The sequence below is a fragment of the Chiroxiphia lanceolata genome, chromosome 5, assembly GCF_009829145.1.
Source record: "Chiroxiphia lanceolata isolate bChiLan1 chromosome 5, bChiLan1.pri, whole genome shotgun sequence".
Lineage (NCBI taxonomy): Eukaryota > Metazoa > Chordata > Aves > Passeriformes > Pipridae > Chiroxiphia > Chiroxiphia lanceolata.
In genome coordinates, this window is record NC_045641.1 from 20,485,530 (window position 1) to 20,498,885 (window position 13,356).

Consider the following 13,356-nt stretch of genomic DNA (forward strand, 5'->3'; position numbering starts at 1 on the left):
GGATACTGCAATGATGAGGGAACCAAAGTGGTGGCATTTAGGTGATGTGTTTTTCTGTAAGATGTTTAGGCAATATGTCTAGACCCAGCCTTTCACACTCCGAAGCTTTTACTGCCTAGACCCAAGCCCTGTGTTTTTCTTTTGATTCTTTATCACAGAAATCATAGAATGGTTTGGGTTGGAAGGGACCTTAAAGGTCATCTAGTTCCAACTCCCTTGCCACAGGCAGGGACACCATCCACTAGATCTGGTTGCTTAAAGCCCCATCCAGCCCAGCATTGAACAATTCTAGGGATGGGGCATCCACAACTTATCTGGGCAACCTATATGTAGCACTGAAGTTTCTCTAAAAACAAATAAAGATTTTATTTATTACTAGAGAACGGTTAACAGGTGCAAATAACTGTTTTGAAACACCTTACGTTATAATGCATTAATGTGTTGATACGTTTCCATCTGCCATCTCTTTGGGATGTTAAATCCAGGTCTGAGAGGATCTGTGCAGTAGAACCTGGACGCCACTCTAAGGGTTAATTAAAGTGAGAAAAAACAGTTTTTAACAATGCAAAAATAACTACTCAAAGAATGTTTTACAGACCCATTGACACATTGTGGAATATTAAGAGAAGTAATTTAGCATATGCCCAAATGTGTGGTTTTTATAGCTTAATCCTTTGGTCTTTATTACAGAAGTTTGCATGAACTATTCCTAACCATGCATATGACTTCTGATTATCTTCCACAAAAAGCTAAATTCCTTTGTATAGAATACTATAAATATATAAGATCTGCTATCAGTCCATGAATAGAGTAGGACTTCATGGAATAGAAAAGACATTTTTAGGGGTTTTACTAGGATTTCCTGAAGAGCAAGAATTCCATCTTCTACTTTCAGATTAATGAAGTAATGAAGATATTGAAAAAAACTATTAATTGGAGCTTTTATTATGAGATAATTAGGCCTTTTTAAGTAACACCATTTCTTTTTTTTTTTTCTCAAGAAGAGAACAGCTATTTTGAAAGCCTTCAAGGAGGATGATTTTCAGAAGCTAGATGGTTCATCATCTACTAAAAGTGCAGTTCCTGTAAGTTATAATTCTTTTGAATAACCATCATAAAGGCAACTAAAAATCGGTACCAGTTTCTGAAATTGCATCATTATTTCTCCATCAGTTAATTATCCATGCTGTCATTATCACATTAATTAGTACCTGAGATACTGACTCTGTCAGACATGAATACATTTGTGCTAACAGTCATTAACAGGCTCTTTGCACACTAATGACAGTATACTGAAATTCTAAGTCAGGAAAAATAACTCTGTAAGAAGGCATTCATTTTTAAGGCATATTAAGATTGCTGCAACATGCTGTATTTTTGCATTCAGCTGAACATGAATACAATTAATTTTTTTTTTAAAGAAAATACAAACCAAACCAAACCAAATCCAAGCAATAAATGCTCTTATAGGCATTTTTTGAGAAACTATAAAATCACACGTCTCACCTGTTCAATATGGTACCACAAGGAGCTACCTACCAATAACTACACTCTCAGCTTTTGGCCACTGAGAACATGGCAGATTTCGATAGACTTGGTCTATTATCTTTTCCTTTACTTGTGATATAGTATCACAGTTCAGCACTTTCACAGGTATGGATTCGTTTCCACCATCTTGCACATATACATTAACTGTCTGTAAAGAAAAGAATGTACATGATTATTAAGACAATTCAGTGCTGAATTACCTCTGCATCTGTTTTTCTGGGTGATTTAAATGCTAACAGTATCTGAAATTCACCGTGCAATGATTATTGCACAGCAACACATATTTGCAATAGGAGTATGGATTATTTGAGGGATTATTTGAAGGAACCTTTGCTATTGTGTAGCCAACCAGCTATCAGAAATTCCTACCACTATGACAAAACATAAAAGATACAGAATAGATTTAGTCATGTATAATATGCTAATATTATTGAGTCTTGGGAGTTTAATAAAGAAGGACATGAGAACAAAAAACCTGGACCAATGACTGATAATCACAAACATAAAAACATAAAAAAGCCCATGTAATGCAGTGTTCAAACTTTTTGAGTTCTCAATAATCATTTGAACTGCACTTTGCTGAACTCCTAGAATATCGTGTGCTTTTGCCTTTCTTTATGCTGTCTTCGCAGCTGTGGTTTTAAAGTTGAGGCTACTTCTGTACATCTGGTGATTTAACATGGCTCAACTGATGAGGAGTGAGCTGTTCAGCTTCCCTTACTTTGCCTCCTGTGACCAATGTTCATTAAATATACACACACACACACACATATATGTACATGTAAAAGCCATTTCTATCATCTTTGGTGTTTGAAAACCTCATTTACTGCTTATTATTATCACAATAGCACTAATAGCTCCCAGAAAAAATACACCTATGTAGCTTATGCTAGTTCTAAAATATTACTGTTTTCTTATAGTATTGACATGGTTTTTTATGTTAAGGAGAATTTCTTGAAAGCCTATAATTTGCTAAATCTAGAGTGATTTTTTTGAAAGTAGCTTTGCTATATAAGTGTCAGTTTCAATATAGACAAAAGCAAACAAGAAAACCATGGCCAGGAAACCTCCACAGAAGAAAAAAAAAATCAACAAAACCATGTACATGTTATGAAAGTCCTCTTTCTTTCACTAGCTGAGTCAGTACAACAGTTCAGTGCTGTTGTGAATCTTTTGCCAGTCAAGTAGCTTAGAAGGCCAGGCACATCCAAAGCACGGCAGCTCTCAGATACATACGGTCCTGCCAACCATAATGCCTGAATTTATCATATCAGGCCTCAAAAATAAACTTGCGTAGCTGGTATTTTTAATCAGTAGAAAAGCTACGCCATACGGCAGTCAAATTAAACATGATTGCACTGTCCCTTGACAGAACTCTCAAACTAATCATGAGATTTCACCTTCCTTTTCCTATTAGCTTTATGGTAATTAGACATGATTTTGCTGCTGGTTCAGTATGCAGCATGTCAGTGTAACCAGTGATGCAAAACAGATTCATCTTTTAAATAAGAACAATTAGAGAGCAGACAACTGCTCTGTGCTGTACTTTCCCACCTTGTCTCACTTTCAGGCAGAAGTGAAGGAATTAACTCATGCTTTAACCTACACTGGTGCACAAATGCTCCCTAACTGTTCAGTTACCATATCATCATCATTGTGCCTGAGATCCCAATAACTTATGGCAATAGTACCTCCCTTCATAATATTTTGTCACAAATATATATGCATATATCTCATCATCTTCCACACATGCACACAGATAAAATACTTATTTGTTGGGAAATCTGTTGGTCTGGACCAAATACTGCTACTGTACAATGTTATAATGTTTAATATCTGGCTAATATGCTTGTTGTGCCCATATCTGATTGCATACACAAATTTTCTGCTTTTACACTGATTCATTTAGCTTAGTTGCAGGCATTGGGTTTTTTTGTGAAAAGAAACAGACTGAATAAAGAATTACTGCCATTAAGTCTTACATGATGTACCGTGTAAATAAATTATTTTCTCACAATTTTTAACACAACAGAAATTATAGCCAGCATTGCCAGTCAGCGTGTTTTCTGTGGGTGCCAATTTCAGCTCAGATATAAAGATGATAACTCAACTAGTTGCCAAAATATTGGTTAAAATATTTTTTATTGCCCATGACACTCTTCCTGCAGGCAGTCTAGGTCACAGTCCGATGACTCTGTAAGTGAAAGTTCCATAGCAATCTCCTCACATCAGCCCTCCCCTCAGCATCCCTTCAGAATACATAAAATGGTAATTTTGTTTTTCAAAATGGGACTTAATAAAGTTTTTTTTAAGTTTTTCTTTCCACACTGCATATATGTCTCAGTTGGAGACAACTACAAATGATTCCTAACATGTCAGTAAAAACGAAAAAAAAAATATTCTGTGTTGGTCTCTGAAGGACAGTCTGTGCATCTTTGATATTTACTATACTGTATCCTGAAGAAAACCAGCAAGACTATCAGAAAGAGCAAAACTAGATTTTACACTCCCTGAAAAGCTAAAGAGTGGGCTGCTTCAGTTTTTTTAAAAGGACAGTGAATTTGTTTTCTGGAGTATGGTTGAAAAAGTGGTGAAAATTTCTGTCAGTGAACAAAATTAAGTCAAAGTAGAATACATAATTGAAGAGAACTGGACCATGGCACTGGTGATCAGATTCAGGGGGTGATAGAGCTCACAGGGGGAGTTTCCTTGGCAGCAGTGTCCACTTATCCCACTTGGAGGATGTAACACAGGTCTCCAAAACTCTCTGTAGATGCAGCTTCCCCTCAGCACTGTAGAGAATTATTTCCCCAAGTGGAAATAAACACCTTTCAATACCAGTTTGGCCGCCCATTGTAGTGGGGTTTTAACCCTCCCTGGGAGGGAAATGGAACTAGGATAGGTCACCTGATGTATATTTCACCAATGAGCTATTCCATACGATGTTACGTCAGCCCAGCTATAAAGAGATGAGAAGGAAACAACTCCTTCCTTCTCTTCCAGGGCAGTTGTGTGGGATAGATGCTGTTCTTCGGAAGAGGAAAACACCTTTTGTGGGGAAGTAGTCTTTATTGTCAGTGCATAGTGCTTATAGTTCTCTTTTTCTACTCTGTCTACATATAAAACTGCCTTCTTAGCAGTCTTGGTTTTGCAAGCTTTTTTCTTTCCCCCCTTCCCTCCTCCTTTTCCTTCGGGGGGAGGGGGGGGTTAGGCGGAGTCTCGGTGGACACGGGGCATTCAGCCAAGGTAAATGATAACACCCATGTTCAGGAGAGTTTGACTTACATAGGAACAAATGCAGAAAAAAGTTCATAAAGTATACTGGAGATTGCAGAGCCATCTCACAGGATTGCAGAGGAGCTCATCCTGGTATAGTAACAGAATGATGTTTGATATGCTGACCAGCAGCAATCACAAGGGAGAAAGATAACCTGAATTTCAAGAATAATGGTAGTGCAAGAATTCTGCTAAAATCAATTAGCAGTGAATTTAGATGCAAAAAAGGGAGGAGCCAAATGCCCTAACCACTGTTTAGACTGACTGAAAATTATGAAAGGGGTTTATTGAAATGGATTCCACAGTGGCAGGGTTTGGATTTTATCTTAGAAGATACTTTATAATTGTGTTTTCCTGCTTGGATTCTTGCTTTGGTCAAACTATTGACAGTCCTGCCCATGATAAGATTTTCTATGCAGTTCACAGTAGTCTAGAAAACTATGTACAGACTTAACATTACAGAAATTAATCTTAAAATAGAAAAAGATTTTGTAATCTATTAACCATGCTTTGCTTACCAATTGTGTATACTCTACATCATCTCCCAGTAAGCCTGTGTCATTCAGTGTATACTTGGCTTTCTTTAGTACAGCATCCACTGGGCCTTTTTCTACCTGGTGTTTGATAGCCTTGAACAACCTATAAAGAGGCTCCCCAGCATTGTCCTGTTTAAAGGAGAGAACATGAAATAAAGCAAAACCAAAAGATATACTCAATGCAGCATGTTTAAGCATTACTGATTAAAAAAAAAAAAAAACCACAGGCAATAGACTTTTACTCTTACCTTGAGGTACTGATATAAACAAATAGACATCCAGTTAGACAACATTCTCTCAACAACCGTTTCAGACCTGAAAAAAAAACCCAACCAAACCTGAGTATGGTAAGGGTACATTGCTTGCTTGAAATATTACATTCTTACATGCTTAACTGCATGCACTCTCCTAATGTAATGATTTCCCTACAGAGCTTTGAAAGCATATACTTGCTCTAGGATAAGTGCTTTGTATTGCTCATCATTCCCATGTACCTTCAGCTCATTGCTGAAAATCACACATCCTTTATGCAAAACCTTAAACTGGGTCTGCGCTGTAAGAGCTAAAAAATTAACCTAGTCGTGCAGTTACTGGGAAATAACCTACAGATTACAAAGCTACAACATAAACACAGCAAAGTGTATTGCAATTTATTTAGGATAAAAAAGGGGTTAAAACACTAGAGCAAGCCCTCATTGAAAGCACAATGCAAGCTGATTGTATGTGCTCATTACAGACATGATGCCTGGTATAAATGCTAGATCATTTGAAATAAGGTTAGATTAAAAAGTAAATGAAATGTTCAATATGATATTTTGAACTAAGGTAGGTGTTCCTGCACTACAGTATTTGTCTAAGGAAATCTGTGGCCAGCAGTCCTGCCTGTGCCTTCAGCAGCTGCTCCTGTGGGCTTGTCTTCATAATATGCTTGGGCCAAGTTATTTCTGACTTTCACGGATAGCTGGCATTTTAATACAGTCACATTGCAAAAGAAACACATTTACAGAAAACCAGAGACCCACAGAAAATATGACAATCAATCATTCAAACCTTCTTAGCATCAGCTTTGGGTTTTTGGCCACAACATACTGCTCCATAAGTTCTAAGAATAGCGTCCTCATGATGTCAGTATAGTATTCTAGCTTTCCATGTAAAGCGACTGTCAGCAAAGATGCAAAATACACTTTAGCTCGAGCAGAGAACTCCCTTTGGTTTTCCAGCGTGTGAATAAACTGAAACAGAAAACAAATGCAGAATCAAGGCAGATGGCAGGTTTCGGAAGAACCTCAACACTTGTCTGCACTAAGAAGACAAGAAATATTATTTTAATATTAATCTCCTAAGTGCAGAATGGAAAAGTTTTCAGAAGTTCAAAAAAACTACTTATAAGAAAATGTTGCCCAGAATGTGTTTCTAGATATGCACAGAGTGCACTGGACTGACCCAAGGAATGTTTATATACTTAACTAAAACCTTATCTAAAAAGAATGCTTTAAGGAAGAACAGTGTTCTGTGACAATTTTTTAAAGAGAAAATCAACTCTTCTCTCCTCCAAATTCCCAGTCCTTTTACATCAAATTACAAAGACACTAATACAACTACACCTGGGAATGTGCTTTCATCTGCCAGAAACTCTAATACTACCATTAACTAGCTCAGCACTAGAGCCTCATTAAAAAAACAGAAAAAAGAGAGAAAAAGTTAGAAGCCTAAATCTATATTTAGGTGTCTGACAATGAGCCTCCAGTTTTTGAAAGTGAGCAATTAGAAGTCTCTTCAGAACTGCTGTGAGAACATCAGTCTTGATGAATAGGTCACTTGAGGAGCCTCTGCCTCTCTGGGGGCAGAGATTCAGTAGATGGCTGCCCACAGGTGACTCCTGTAAGAAGCCACGATTGGAATCAGCACTCTGATCACGTCTTAAAAGGCTAAAACAAACTTGTAACATCGGTTTTTATGCCAGATTGGGTAATATCTGTTTTCCTACGGCCACTGCAATGTTGACTAGCTCCATACTACATGACCTGGTGCATGAATAGGACCTTGCCTCTTTGTCCCACCAGGAAGCTCTGGCTGTGATACCATATATGTGCAGTGGTTACTGTGGAATCAGAACCATAACAACATCACTTATTTTTAATAATTCTGGTTCAGTTGTGTTTACAAACCTCCTGTCTTTCATACACAGTTATGCCTAGCTAAGAGACAAGGTGAATCTACTTCAGTACTCACATTAATGAGAAATGATTTGCTGTTGAGGAGATTGGAAAACTGGTACAAAGCCTGCTCCACAGTCTGGCGCCTAGCCTCAGGAATATCCAGCTTCCCCGTAATCATCACATCTTTCTCTCCATCTTTGGAGGGCAAGAAGAAGACTCTGTCTGTGTAGGTTTTGTAGTCCAGTACTGGAATTCCAGCTTCATTGATATCATTTGTCTGATCCTCCATCTCTATCATTAGATCTGCAATATGCAATGCAGTTTAAAGGTTCATTTAAAAAAGCCTGCAGGTTTTTTAGGCAACACAATCTCTTTGGGAGCCTTATAATAGAGAAAAAGCAACTCAGCTTTAAAAACTCTTATTTCATCTCACATTTTCTCTTGCTATTTTTACCAATTATCCTGTTAACTATGACCACAGTTAATCCTATGGTGACATGAGGATAACTGCCTTTAGCACTGATGACTTCCTTGTTGTTGACTATCCAAAAAAGGCCCTTAATGGGCATCTGTGTGATTTTATATATATGAATGTAAGATTGTAGTACAGAACAAAAAAAAAGACACTATGATATTTTTGTTTGTTTGTTTAATTGTTTTGGTTTGGTTTGGTTTTTTCCCAATCCATACCCTCTGAGTCTAGGTAGTAATGAAAGTTCCTTTAAAAACAATCAAGGAAAGAAAGGTTTAAAGTGTAAAGCATGCTAATTTAATTTAATTGAAAGGAAAGGAATGGCAGGAAGGAAGAAGGTTAAATGGTTCATTGAAATTGATGGAAACATTTCTGTGGGACTCAAAAGCTCTGAAATTCTTAAAAGGGACAAAAATTAGGGAATTATCCTTTGGAGCAGCTATTCTACCTGAAGGCTTTCCAATTACCCAATATTGCTGATTGACTAGAATACCATGTTAATTAATCTAGTGACCTATTTTCTCAGGAGTTTTATTGCTCTTATTCATTCATTTACCACTTTATTTTATAGCATTCAGCAAAGCTGAGGGAGAAAGCATCTTCTGGTTTCCCTCTTTGTGGCATTAGCATTTTTGGCTATCTTTGGTCCCATGTATTTAGATAGTCTGCACTTTGTGCTGTTGACATTACTGTTTCACAGTATGGTACTAGAATGTGTTTTGACTTCGGTGTTTCATGTAACTCAGTCAAGGTGGGTGTAGTTTAGGAACTGGATTACTCCTTGGATGTGTATTCTACTTCCCCAGTGTTTGTACTTTCTGTATCTTCAACCCAACAGGCAGCAGAAATCTGTAGCCTCCTACTCTTGCCCCAGCAAGAGAAAAGCACCTTCCTTCAGAAACAAGTATGAAGTGCCATGGGAGAAGTGGAGAGAGGAATGGAGGACCTTGATAGATCCTCTTACAGTTCAAAATGCAGTTTGAAATTAAGCCCATTTGGGAATAATTCTTGATTCAAACATTTGCTTCTAGTTTGTGTCCAGAACCTGGAAGGAGTTGGTTTTCCAGAAAAAGCAACCTAGCAACCTGATACAAGTAAAGAACATCTTGTCCCAGAAATTCCAGAAAAAACATGACTGGGGCTGAGGCCGAGGCTTTCAGCATGGCTGAAATATTTGAGATACCCTGAGCTTCTTAAATTAATTTCCAAGTCTAACCTGAAATTGCTGTTTTATTCAATCCTGCTTTTCAGCTATTGTCAATATGAAATAATGTTTTCTCTTTAGAAACAAAACATGTGGGTAATTTTTTTAATAGAGATTATTTCAACATGACCCAACAGCAAGTATAATTCAGATAATGAGGTGACATTTCATGGTAATCATTTAGGCCAATATTTGCTATGTTTACACTGAGATGCCTAATTTAAGCGTTGCAATCAGTAGTTCAACATGTAAAAATGCTGAGCCTTCTCACCTCCTGCTGCCTTCCCTGGGATGATGCCTCTACATTTACACAGAACAATTAGCTAACTCCTCAAATCAAGCTAAGGTTTTTCCCACGATAGACAGGGAAAAATGCTATTTCTTTCCTGTGAGCTTAGCAAGTTATGCCTTTGTATGCTGATTGCTGCAAATAAATTTTGCAGTTCTCAAACATCTCCCAATATGCATACTTAGCACATACAGTCACTGTGCTAAACACTAAGTGCACGGTTAATCACTACAAAACATTCTTATCTTCATGTTAATGACCACTCACATTAATGGCTATAGTAACCTCTAGCTCAACTGGTTTCTAGTCCCAGTTTCTAACTGTGCTTCCTTTAGACTAAAACTGTCCATTTATTTTAATAACCTTGGCTACCTATTTTATTTTACTTCTTTCATATACAATAGCAAAATATCTCCTCTATGTCAATGTCATTAATGAAGACTACAAAGATCTATTAATTATTTGTTCCCAAAAGACAGTTTTAGTAAGCAAGTACCATTCCTTCAGCCTGTCTTCTGATTGCTGAAGGAGATGCACAGCAGTGAAAATTTCTGTCATACCTGTGAATTCCTTCTTGCATCGGTCTCTGACACTCTCCTCCAGGCCTTCAAGCTGTGATTTAATTTTTTCATACTCTCGTTCTGCTTGTTGGCTCTTGCGTCTTTATGAAATAGAAGTAAGATTTTAAAAAAGTTATGAATTACAAAAGTAAACAATTTGGAACAGCTCTGAGAGGGAAGCTAAAGGACTGGAGGAAATTTTCCTGACTTTGATTTTTTTAAGTACAGCAGAAAGAGAATAGAGGAGGAAAACAGCAACAGTGGCCGAAGTCTTCATTCCACGTAAATCCACTTGGCACCATCATGGCTGGCTGCTTCAAAGCACACTCGGGCCAACGATTTAAAATCCAATGAGAAGTAGCTAAAATGCTTTCAATCACATATCAAGTACAGAAACTCAATTTGTATGCACTGAACAAAGATTGCTTGCAACATGTCCTGAACTGGCTCTAAGCCACTCAGGAGAGTGTCTGGGATTGAACTGAGAAGGCTGACAGACATCCAAGAGAACATCAGGGCTGTACAGCACATGCTTCAACTATATTGATATGTACCACAAGAGTGAAATCCACCTCCTTCTGAGGGACAGTATGAGGCCCTCATTATTAACCTTAGAATTGGACTAAGTAGGTCTTAAACGAAATACAGACATTGTTCTGGTCCTTTATGAAGCATGAATTTCGCTGTTAATCATGCAGTTTGTGTGTGGGTAGCACTTATCTCAGCTGGAAAGGCCAAAATGACCCCTTAGTAAAATCCATCCAGCTCAGACCTACAGTGCTGACTGAGGCAGCATAAATGCTGATGGGTATGTATACAGAATAAGTTATCTTTTTCACAAGTGGCACTTTAGCTGCCATTTCAAAGAGCTATGTGTGCAACTCAGTCTGCAATTGTGTAGTTGGGAAGCCTGGGACCAATTGCTGTGTTTATGTACAAAGGACGGACTGGGCTGACTGACACCAAGGAATTTGGTGTGCGTGAGAGGAATAAATCGGTGCTCATACATATTTTCAGCATTTTTCTTAACTCTACAGATCATAAAAAAGATGAAGATAATTTCTGTAGACTGAGCTGAAAACAATCGGGTAGTATCCTGAAAGCTTTAGGACAACAAAAGCACCTAATTAAAGGAACTTACCTGTAACAGATGATAGAAATACCAATTATTGCTATCATAGGAATAAGTACCAGTGGCAAAATAAGATTCAGTGGGATATCAGTCACACGTGTATCATATTCCACCCTTCCAAGGATCCATTCCCGGAGTCCAAATTTCACCTAATTGGATAAGCACAGACATTTGTCTCAAAAAGTGCAAATGGATGGTGGTTCATTTCTCAGTTTAGCAATTCCCACAAGTGAATTTCTAGCTCAAACTGCCAGACAAAGGAAGCATTTCTGAATATTTTATACTGAATTTGGGTCACTAGCACTTTATTTCATGAAGTCATTTAATTTTGCTTAGCAGAGGAAGAAAAAATCCCCAGTCTGTCTAGCTACAGCATTACATTCCTACGTAATGAAGGTAGAAGACATGGTAGCTTGGAACTACTCTTGCCTGTTACGTCTTTTATGCAGCAGGCAGACGCTGAAGAAAGAAAGAACTCTGAGGAGTTTCTTCATGGTACTACAACAACTTTGGAGAACAAATCACTTCAGTTAAGAAGCACTGTATCAATTTCATTTACACGATAGTAAATTCTATAGAAAAGGTAACCTACAATGAATTCAGGAAGGTTATTGATGGTATCTCTCTTCTGCCGTTTCTTTGGTTGAGGCTGTACTTCTGGTGGCTCACAGTATAAGTCCGTTTCAGTAAGAGTTTTTATGTTGCAAGGCTCATCACCCACAAAAGCCTGGGCCTCGTCTATTGTCATGGCTTTGTTCAGGTTACTGCCCTAGACAGAAAATAAAAAGCTAAGTCATCATCCCAAAGTCTTGGGAGAAATCCTGAGTTGCAACCTTCCATTTGGATCACTTTTAGCAGCAGATGTGATTCACACTGCAGCCTACAGAACAGCAGAACAATTGGGAATTACGCGATTTCTCCCCTTGCCTTGTGTGAGATAAGATGTCCTTTCCAGTTCCTGGGAGCTCTACTGGGAGAGGACATTTCCAAACGCCAGGCTCAGCAGGAGAGTGCATCCCTGGTGCCCCTGAAGTATGGCTAAAAAGATAGCAACTCTCTCTGAGAAGGGGCAGGGAGAGGAAAGGGGAGCTGTTAATGTTCTTCATCTAGCAGAGGTAAGGGACTCTACCAAGCATTTGGGGTATGGCACCAAACAACTGTTAAGGCTTTGAGAAAGGAAAGAAAAATTCCATACATGCTTCAAGGACAAAATGAGCGACCAACTCTCTACAAGTTTACCTTTGCATTAATAAGTTTGTTAACTTGTTTTTTGATGCCATCTGTGAAGTTTTCAAAGGTTGGGTCTGCAACATAGGCAAAGGAATGGCTCTCATTTTTTACAACCAACTCATAACGATCCATTAGAATAACAGTGGTAATGTTGTAGTTTTCTGGGTCTTCCAGTATTGGTGGGGAACTAAAAACCACCGTGGTTTCATTGAGTCTTGTAACAAGATTTCCATAAAACTGCAAGAAATAAGACAAGAAGAATATACATATTTTAGAGTCTGACTTGTTCCTGTACATAACTGTTGGTAACTTCAGACTGTAGAAATAAAAGCACTGGATTTATATCCTTGCCAAACAGCAGAAATAACATAGTATAAGGTATTTTCCAAAAAGAAAATGAAATAAATTTGTTGATGAGAATAAATCATTGATTCATTGTGTTCTAGCAGCTGCCTGCAGAAAATGCTTAGGCTACAGAGCAGTTTCCATTGCTTCCAAATTCTGTGGCTCTTTACCACACTGAACTGCTATCATTAAGTTCCTCTCAGATTAGGAAGTTAACATGTCACCTTCAATCCTATCATCTTCTGTACCATTAAGTATCTCAGGTAGATTCTTTTCTACTCACACTGCATAATATCTCACTGAAATTCAATGCAATTACTAAGTGAAATTTTGGGATAAAATCTCACAGTTATCAGTCGACTACTCAAGGTAACAACTCAGTAACATCCTCCATTCCCAATTACACAAATGTTTTTACCCTGACACTCTTTCAAGTAACATCAACCATAGTCAAAAACACTAATAGGAGTCCTCAACATTTGTCTATCACCACCTCTGTTTCTCACTTTGTGACTCAATGTAATTTGATAGCTTCTCTCCAACATTTCTGATATTGCCATGTAAGTGGAAGAAAACCAAAAGATTAGCAAAGCTTTTACTCTTAA

General features: G+C 37.9%; 1 protein-coding gene across 1 annotated transcript in view; it reads right to left on the minus strand.

Moving 5' to 3' along the window:
* The window catches only part of PLXNB2 (plexin B2), a 100,087-nt gene that overhangs the window by 17,085 nt on the left and 69,646 nt on the right, over positions 1-13,356 (minus strand). Inside the window, 10 exon segments of the mRNA XM_032687924.1 lie at positions 423-523; positions 1,540-1,696; positions 5,343-5,489; positions 5,609-5,675; positions 6,411-6,592; positions 7,593-7,822; positions 10,045-10,145; positions 11,186-11,325; positions 11,769-11,945; positions 12,416-12,643. Of these exon segments, the coding sequence (XP_032543815.1) occupies positions 423-523; positions 1,540-1,696; positions 5,343-5,489; positions 5,609-5,675; positions 6,411-6,592; positions 7,593-7,822; positions 10,045-10,145; positions 11,186-11,325; positions 11,769-11,945; positions 12,416-12,643 (1,530 nt within the window).